This window comes from Olea europaea, chromosome 18, assembly GCF_002742605.1.
Source record: "Olea europaea var. sylvestris chromosome 18, O_europaea_v1, whole genome shotgun sequence".
Lineage (NCBI taxonomy): Eukaryota > Viridiplantae > Streptophyta > Magnoliopsida > Lamiales > Oleaceae > Olea > Olea europaea.
In genome coordinates this window covers 27,437,605-27,446,900 of record NC_036254.1, presented here as the reverse complement: position 1 = coordinate 27,446,900, position 9,296 = coordinate 27,437,605, and the positions used below count along the sequence as shown (strand labels likewise).

Here is a 9,296-nt window from a genome sequence, read left to right as displayed (position 1 = left end):
TGAGGCCCACACTTGTTGAAAAATGACTTGAAAAAATTAGCATAGAATGAGAGCCAAACACGCTAAATACATACTCAAAAAATCCAAAAACTAGTCCTTACCAACTATCCTCATCCACCCTTGTGTTAAAATTCTTTGATCCCTATACCTAAATAATAAAAATTCCTCGGATTAAGTATTTCAGTTTATAATTAAATATAAGTAAATTTTAAATAAATAATTTCTTTATTGGGTGTGTGGGCATTTTCCCACATTGCTTGGCACACTAAAGTTGACTAGCTCAAAGCCAATATTTTTCCCATTCATCCACCATTTCCACTCTTCCAAAACTCAAATCAAACAATGGAGTCCAGCAATGAAAACCTCAACGCAACTCTCCTCAATTTCGAAGATCAAACTCCACTACCACTACCCAAAACACGAAACAGAAAAACCTTAATCTTTACTTCAATCATTCTCGTCACCTTAATCGCCACTGCTGGAATCTTGTTCTTCGTACAGAATCGCTCGACAAAATCCAAATACTCAGACCTTTACTTCGAAGGATCACGCAAATTCTACTGTCACTTAACAATTTACCCCGATTCTTGCTTCAGTTCAATGTCCCACTTAATCAATCGTAGCTCAATTGCATCCAATCCCCTCCCAATTTTCTCCGCCTCACTTCAAATTGCCCTCACCGAACTCAAAAACAGCAACAACTCAATATCCAACGCGATGATTTCAATCTCGAATGAGTTATCCACCACAGTGTCGACTTTCCATAAATGTGCCACTCTGCTGAGTCACTCACTGAGTCTACTCAACCAATCACTGGCAACTCTGTCCGTTGACCTGGAGGCCATGGAGATCGAAACGTTGACTTATAGTGAAACTGATAATATAAAGTCCTGGAACATGGCTGCAATGACCGGTGCAGAAGATTGTTTCTATGCATTACAGGAGTTTGAGTCAACGGTGGAGATTGACCGAGAGAAAATGGTAGTAAATGAAGTGAGATCAAAGGTGGATAAAGCAAGGATGTGTTTGGCTAACTGGATGGGATTATTTCTTATGAAAGATTACATTCTTGACGAGTTCTATAATCCTATTGTCGTGAGTGATAATTATTACCCTGGTTACTCTGGTTTTGATTATGGGTTTATTTTGTTTCTCTATTGTGGTTTGTACTTGTTCTTGATAGTGTTGTACGTTATGGTTTTACGTGGTGATTGATACAAAAATAGTATATGATATTTACCAAAGTGGGATGATCAATTTAGTTTTTGTGAGTTAAAATTTTTTAGCACTTACTGAATTTTTTTGTTAAAAAAATGATCGATAAAATACCACGAACTACCTAATGTAAAGCTATTCTGATACATGGAACTAACTGACGTGGTTAATGAAAATAGTAAATTAGTCAACGCTACCCATGTGACAAATGAAATGCAAAATAATATTCTTCAATTTTCCTTGAACCAAAGAAATTGAATTTTGCAAAGACGTGACTCCCAAGTCGTCTTGACCGGGGAGTCCATTTGATTTTTGGGTAATGGATCACCAACAATAATGGAGAGAACAAAGCCCTTGTTTGAGCCCATTTTGAGTGGAAGAAAATGTGAGGTTAAAAATAAGAAAAATTTTTGAATTTGTGTGTAATATTATTTTATTGAAAAATTTGTAATTGAAATGATGTCAAAATATTGTAAAAAAATTCATTTTTTCTAAAGAATGAGGATCAAACAAGAGCAAAATGTCAACTCAACTCAACTATGTTACATTGTCAGAAAATTTTGATATCTTCCTTGATTAAAATATCACGTAACATTTTGTCATTGAACTATTTAAAAATAAAAAAATCAACAATTAAATTTAATCAATTCTTAGAATGTCAATATTTCCGACAAAGTAGCTTAATTCACATCGACTACACATTTTTCATATTAAGCCCCCTAGTTGTTTCCAATTATTTGAAGAGTAATTCATTGTTTGACCCTTTTTTTTTTTTTTGGCCAACACGGGATCCACTATGAGAGAAGAAGTCAAAAATTGACAATTGCAGTAGATGCAACGGTCCAGAAATGAATTGAAATTGGGCAATAAATTGCAAACAAACAGAGGCTAAAATTTTTGATTAATTCTAGAACTTGGAAAATCTACCAGTAAATCTTTTGCCAAATTTAAAAGAGATAATTGTAGCAGAAGTCTCAAACCTTTTTAACACTAACAAACATTTTTCTAACATTTCATTTGTTGCAACTGTTACTAATCAGACGAAATGACCCACATGGGGGGTCCTCATATTTGGACACATAGCAAGCACGCAAAAGCGGTCAACATCCAAGGCTGTCACGTTGAGCACTGAGGTTGTCTCATTGAGAATAGCCAAAGTAGCCTTATCCTTCTTTCCGAAGTGGCTTACCTTCTACTGTCGAGCTCTCTGAGTATCCGAAGTCCTTCACAACCAAAAGAGGGTTGGGCAAGCATCTCTTCAGAATTAACTACCGATGTGAGCTGATGTGACGTGTGCAGTTAATAAGTGTTAGGGATGTCAGCTTAGGTTTATAGAGTGGCTAATCTCTTGTCAAAAGTATATCAATGTAATTAATGTGGATTAGAGTTGATGTGACACAAAGGGTCGACAGATCAGGTCACGTGGATCCAATCCAACAATAACCACGTCGTAATCACTATAAATAGGCAATTCTTGTATCATTTACAGGGATCTTGAAAAATATATACAAGAGAACACAATACACATTCATTGTCTACTATTCATTTTCTTCTATAAACATACCGTTTATATTTTACATAAGGTAAACTACGTCCACGTGTACATCATCCTTTAACGACACCTATTAGTCATTTTCGAAGGTCAACAGATTGGTGTTATTTGTGGGAAGCTTGGAATATCTAAACCACGAGAATCCCATAGAAAAGGTAACAAAATTTGGGTATTCAAAAAGATCGAGAACAAAAATCCTTGAATAAAGGAAAACAACTCCAGGAATGGAGCCATGGCCATCAAGAAGGGACAGCTATGAGTCCGACGAAGAAAGAAACCGTATCAAGACAGGCCAAAGAATGCATTGGCAAGGAAACATCCTCTCAGAGTGCCCTAATAATCCCGGAGCTACTGCCAACCGCCCTCCTCATCTGCCACCAAAGAAGTGGCTTAAGGCGTAAGCCTAGGCTAGCAGCAAGGCTCACCAGAGGGTTGGCCACCGTCACCGCAAACGAAGGGACCATCTCTCGGCAAAACGCCACAGTACGAAAACTACTAGAGTGCAAGTAAGGTCAATTGGCTAACTCTTCACAAGACGAGGAGATCGTTCCACTAGAAAGAAAGGTGGATATGGATATGATTACCAATTACGTCACATATCGAACAATCGAGGAGACTGCCGTTCCTTTGGAATACAGCAAAGCTAATGCGCCAAGAAGGCAGACCAGTGTCTTCAACGGGCTTGGTCCTACAAGAAACAGACAGGATCAATCCCCATTTCACTCGCTCAGGCCATCCGCCCTCATATCTCCTTAAACCGGCCACATCCATTCAACTCTTTGTTAGAGGGAAATCAGTATGGACAACCTTAAATGGGAACCGTAGATGAGCTCGCTCTTAAATACATGCATCCCCCGCCTAAGAATAGGCATGAAAGACGAGCTGTACTAGCTCAAATGCGGACCAACTGAGATTAATCACGTGAGGAGAAAAGGCATAGGCCCAGGAAAGCCCTCTCGCAAAAAAGAGGCGCTAAAACATATAACTACCAGGCCGGATTTCACAACCCCGATTGACACGAGCCGACCTTCGCAGCGGTCGGTGAACTAAGGACATAAACCCCTCAGAAAAGTGATCCGCTGTCTTCCCCATTCTAGACAAAGGATACAGACAGGAGAAGAAAGTCATGAGTACTATCCTCATGAGACGGACAAAAGGCCTCGTTCGAAAAAACGAGTGCCAAGGGGAATCGAAATCAGTTGATAGGTTGTGGTGAGTTCGAGGTACATGACCTCGAAAAAGAGGTACCCTACCTCAAAGTTCAGGACAAACTATAGGTATGATTCGTCTTGTCCAACTTTGACCGATGTTGACATTTTGTCAGAAAATTTTAATAGATGTTTTAACATAATTTGAGGTAACAGAAGATGATTTGATAGGAAAGCTAATCGTGCTTAAAACAGTCCAATGATATAACGCCATGTGGCATAAAAAAAATCTGACCCTTTAACATGATTGAACTTCTAATTCCACTATTATGAAGTATAACATTATTAACTGGCTAAATTCCCTTGGACAATCCCGGACGTGTCACCCAAGAATAACTATAATTAAATATTAACCTTGTAGGCCAAGAGTATTATTTCTTCGTTTCTTGCTACTTTGATTTTTCCAAAATGACGTGCGCATACACTACTGCAATCATATAACAAGATATCACAACACACTTCTCAATTACCTTTGAATTTGCTTGATCCATGGAGTCCACGAACAACAAATTCAAAGGAAGCCTCCTTTATGAAGAAGATGAGCATTTATCATCATTCCGCAAAAGAAACAATAGGCTAATCATCATTTTGTTATCCTTGATCGTCTTAGTTGGATTAATCATGGGTGCCATAATCATCTCTCTCTCGCATGATCAATATATAGATACATCCATTCAAATCCACTCAAATCTAGCAGTCAATTCATTTTGCTCCTACTCACATTTGCCTTTTTATTGCTCAAACCAAATAAATTATAAAATCAAACCGAAAGCAAAAACAGATCCGAATCAGCTTTTCTCACTCTCTCTAGATATTGCTATAGAAGAACTCACTAGCACAACTCCACGCATCGATAATCAAACCGAGTCAGCGGTCAAAAATTGCTCGAGTCTGGTGCAGGATTCTCTGAGTCAACTCACTCAAGCTTTGGGGATGTTCCGGGTCAATCCTGATGTGAGAAAGCATACTGATGAGCAGAGGAGTGACATGATGAACTGGATCGTCACCGCTGAACAAGATCTGCGATCTTGTTATGATGATCTGGCAAAAATCAAATCGCCGGCGGTGACTGAAATCAGAGAGGAATTGGATCAAGCCAGGATATACGTGAGCAACATTTCACTTTTTCTCCTCAACTACAGATCCGTATTTTTCGAATTTAACCTCGCGCCTGCACGGAGAAACAGTTTCGATTTCCGCATTGCGATTGCACTCATTAGGAGATGGAATATGGAAAATGCATTTAATCTGGGTATAATTGTGTTGCAGTACTTGTTTTTGATCGGTTTATTTTGTTCACTATTTTGCCTTCGTTGAAGATAATTATCCATTCTTGAGGAGATCATGAGTTTTTCTTTCTTCTTCACATATTGTATGGACAAGTGTTGACTTGCAGGTCGCTTGCGAAATAGAGAATTTCCATTTGTACTGAAATCTGTTCCACACAATTCTGTCAGAAATCTCATCTGTGTGGGACCATGTTGTAATAAAAAATATCAAAAATTCCCCACCCGCTCCTTGTTATGTCCGTCATGTATGGTTTCTGTGTGTAGTTTCTGTACATACGGCAAGCTCCTACGAAAAATCTATCAACACTTGAGCGTTCTATAATTTTTTTTTTTCAAAAAAACTCTTTAATAAGCCCAAGCGCTGGTTTTTAGCCCATATTTGATTTAGTTAAAAATTATAATTTTAATTAAAGTTAAAAATATATGATTGAAAATTTGATAAAAATAGTAAATTCATGAAATGTGTGATTGAAAATAAGAAAATGAGCTTTAAAAAATAAAGTCCAAACAAGAATTTTATACTATAGCAATTACTTTTCTGGGCATACATAAAAATGTTTTGTCATGAAAAGATGCTTACTGGTTAGTGTGTAAGCAATGCTTTCCCACAAAGTATTAAGTTATTTGTATCGTAAATCGCGTATAGAAATCGAGGTCATTGATTGTATCAAGTATTGTTAATATCAACTATAAAACTGTGCACCATATCATGAAATATAAACAAAGCTATCAATCATAATGAAGGTATAGCAAAATTGTTCCTACAAATTTTGGTTATGTATCAATTCATTGAAAAATGTGCGGTGACCAACTACCACATGGCCAACTAATGGGTCAGCATTGACTTACAAACAGCATCATTATTCTTCTGTCTAATAGGGCCGGCCTAAATTTTTTAAGACTTCAGATAAGCTTTATATGGAGTCTTCTATAAATATTAAACAATTAAAAATAAAACTATATGCAATGATTATACATTTGAATGTTAGGCTTTATTTGTCTATCATTTTTTTCATATTTTATTATATTATTTTTTTACAGACATATTTTTTATTAAAATTATATTATACGTAAATTAAAAAAAAATTCTTTTTAAACCACATATTTTAACATTAATCACTATTTCATAATATATTATTCACAAATAATATGATACAAACAAGCACTTAATAGAATTAATATAATAGGAACTAGGGCTAACCAATGAAATCGTCAAACCACATATTTGAAATCAATCATTTGGCTATGTATGAATCCATCAAAATTTTGATTTTAAAAATGAATCAAACCGTTTCAAAGTTGCTTTAGGCTATCACCCATAGTCAAGTCCAGCCTTGTGATGAAAATTTTCAGATAATAAGGGTGCGTTTAATTGTCAATATTTTTAACGAAAAATGTATTTTTGTCACTTAAATTTCTACTTTTATGCTGTTTGATTGACGTTTTCTATGAAAAATATTTTATTACTTTTGGTAATGTGACCATATTTTCCTTAAAATAAAGGAAGATATTTTTTTTAAGGAGAGTAAGATTTGATTTTACATGAAATTCACTCTCTCTTTCTCTTTCATTTATCTGTCAATAAATATGGACAAATATAATATTTTTTAAATTGAAAATTAAATCAATCAAATACATTTAATTGACAATTTCTATGCAAGTAAATTCTAGACAATTCAATTGTCAAAAATTTATTTTCTTTCTAAACAAATTACATGTTTGCAATCAAACACATCCTAAAATAAATTGTTTTGAACGTCAATTTTGAAGAGGTTAATTGTAACTACTCTTCTTGAATTTATATTACTTGTGAGGATTTTACTACTTGTACATAAAATTAATATATAAAAGGTTAAGGAAAATGATGTGAAGGGAAAAGATTGGATGAAAATGTTAACTATTTTTTAAATTGACAAATGATAGAGCGTCATGTAACATTATATAATCCCTTTATGTATACCTTGTTGTACATATAGCAAGATCTTGCTTGTGAAATACATTCGTCAAACAAACTCATATTTGGCCAACTTTAAAAGTTATCATTAAATAATTTTGTTTTTGAAACATATTTAAATAATTTCTTGTCAAATGTATTTGAAGCTTTTATTTGATTTCATTGTTTTCAAAATAATTTTTTTTTATTTTTTTTTTCAATTACACATTTTCTAATAAAATAATATTACCAGCAAATCTAAATTTTTACTTATTTTTTAATCATACATTATCCATTAATTTATTGTCCTTAAATGTATTCTTAGGATAAAATGAGGCACAAAATTTCCTAAAAGTGGTCATTTTTCACCTTCGTGGTAATGGAAAAGCCACTTATGAAAAATCGCCCAATAAATTTATTCTTTTTTTAATTTATTCCCGTTAATATCCTATTTTCATATCTCTTAGATGCATAAGCTAACACTGAGCTGACTGTCCATTAACATGGATCCGTTGAATAACATCTCCAAATCCTCCAGCCTCCTAGAAAAAGATCCTTTCTCTTCAATTCAAGGAAGAAACAAAAGATTAATCATCAGTTTCTTCACCTTAATCATTCTGTTAGCACTAATTATAGGAGCCATGATCACATCTCTCCTTCACGATCATAATATGAAGTTACAGTCTCTTCATCCAAATCTAGCAATCAGAGAATTCTGTTCCGTGACTGGGACTCAGTCAACTTGTATTTCTTCTCTATCTTCCACCATTAGACCCACACCTGAAGCAGACCCTAACCAGATTTTCATTCTCTCTCTTGAAATCTGCTTCATCGGTTTGCACAACATTACTTCAATGATGTCGACGACAAGGTCAAAGGACTCGGTTTTTCAGAATTGCTCGAGTTCATTGCGTGACTCGTTGAGTCAACTCAATGGCACCTTGGGGATCATGTACCACAATCCAGATATAATAACGCAGACATATGAGCAGAGGAGAGACATGACGGTGTCGATCACAACGGCAATTGATGATCTGAGATCTTGTGTTAACGATCTGGGGAAGTTGAAATCGACGGCTGTGGATGAAGTAAGAGAGGAGGTGCATGAACTGGAGGTGTACGTAAGCTACAGCAGAAATTTTCTAATCAACTGCGATGGTGTTCTTGAGAATTTCGGTTACGCTTTGCAAATGGAAAACGCTGAGAATTCAAGTGAATTGCTATTTTTTGAAAATTTATTTGCTGTTGGTTTCTATGGATCCCAGTATTTGGTTTTAGTTTTTCTATTTTGCTTGCTTTTACGCATTTACTGATGTAATTTTTATTACTTATTAATTAGTGCAATATTTTAATCATCGCCATCACTTCAACTGTTGTATTAAGACTTTATTCGGCGCCGTCGTCGGTGCAGTCATCCATGAGTCAGTCACCGAGCCAACCGAGTCCGACGAAGAACCCTCACATCTCGCCTCCAACGCCGCCGAGTCACTCAAAACCATCTGCGCCTTGACTCGTCACCCTTCTCTTCCATTTCCTCCCTAAACCATACACTCACGGTGAATCATTTGAACCTCTTTCTTCAAGCCATGGTGCGAGAACTCTCGAACCTAACTTCCCTGCCTAAAGAATTGATTTTGATGTCAACCGAGTAGCCGATTGGGTCGGCGATGTAGGAGACGACGCGGTGAGTCAACTCAATATATCGTTCGAGTTGACGAAGGTGTTGACTAACATGAAGATCATTGACCTGCGAACGTAGATCAATGCCATGATGGTGAAAAACTTTAGTGAGACAGTCGCAACACGTGGTAGTGTGATAGCAGATCAGTACCACAATGAAGAGAAACTTCAGTGAAGCGGTCGCACCTCGTGGCAAAGCGATCGCCTTATCAGGATGCTCCACCTCGGCCACGTGGTACGCTCGCTCCACTAAAGATGTAGTCATAGCGATGACTTATCAATACTCGTGTAAGAATGGAATTGGACAGATGAGATGAACGGTTCTTGATAAGGTGAAAGGTGGAATAAGCCACTTTTACCTTCTTTTGTTTACATTATAGTTGACACTCCATTGATTTTCAAATTAAAATGGACGAAAA

The 9,296-nt window shown here is 36.1% G+C and overlaps 2 protein-coding genes across 2 annotated transcripts; both read left to right on the top strand.

The window, feature by feature from the left end:
* Positions 1-272: 272 nt before the first annotated feature.
* LOC111368038 lies at positions 273-1,266 on the top strand. The gene has a single exon (XM_022989201.1). The coding sequence runs from the start codon at positions 343-345 to the stop codon at positions 1,213-1,215; it is 873 nt and encodes a 290-aa protein (XP_022844969.1). The 5' UTR covers positions 273-342; the 3' UTR covers positions 1,216-1,266.
* A 3,198-nt stretch (positions 1,267-4,464) lies between these two features.
* LOC111366947 (pectinesterase 1-like) lies at positions 4,465-7,672 on the top strand. Its single transcript, XM_022987627.1, has 3 exons — positions 4,465-5,260; positions 5,372-5,458; positions 7,665-7,672. Exons 1-3 carry the CDS (start codon positions 4,465-4,467, stop codon positions 7,670-7,672), a joined length of 891 nt encoding a protein of 296 aa, XP_022843395.1.
* The last annotated feature ends 1,624 nt before the right edge of the window (positions 7,673-9,296 follow it).

Excerpts from the sequence above, each read along its gene's own strand:
- LOC111368038 (XM_022989201.1), top strand. The coding sequence starts at position 343 with ATGGAGTCCAGCAATGAAAACCTCAACGCAACTCTCCTCAATTTCGAA.
- LOC111366947 (XM_022987627.1), top strand. The coding sequence starts at position 4,465 with ATGGAGTCCACGAACAACAAATTCAAAGGAAGCCTCCTTTATGAAGAA. Across the intron at positions 5,261-5,371 it reads GCAGTACTTGTTTTTGATCG|GTCGCTTGCGAAATAGAGAA; the intron begins GTTTATTTTGTT and ends GTTGACTTGCAG.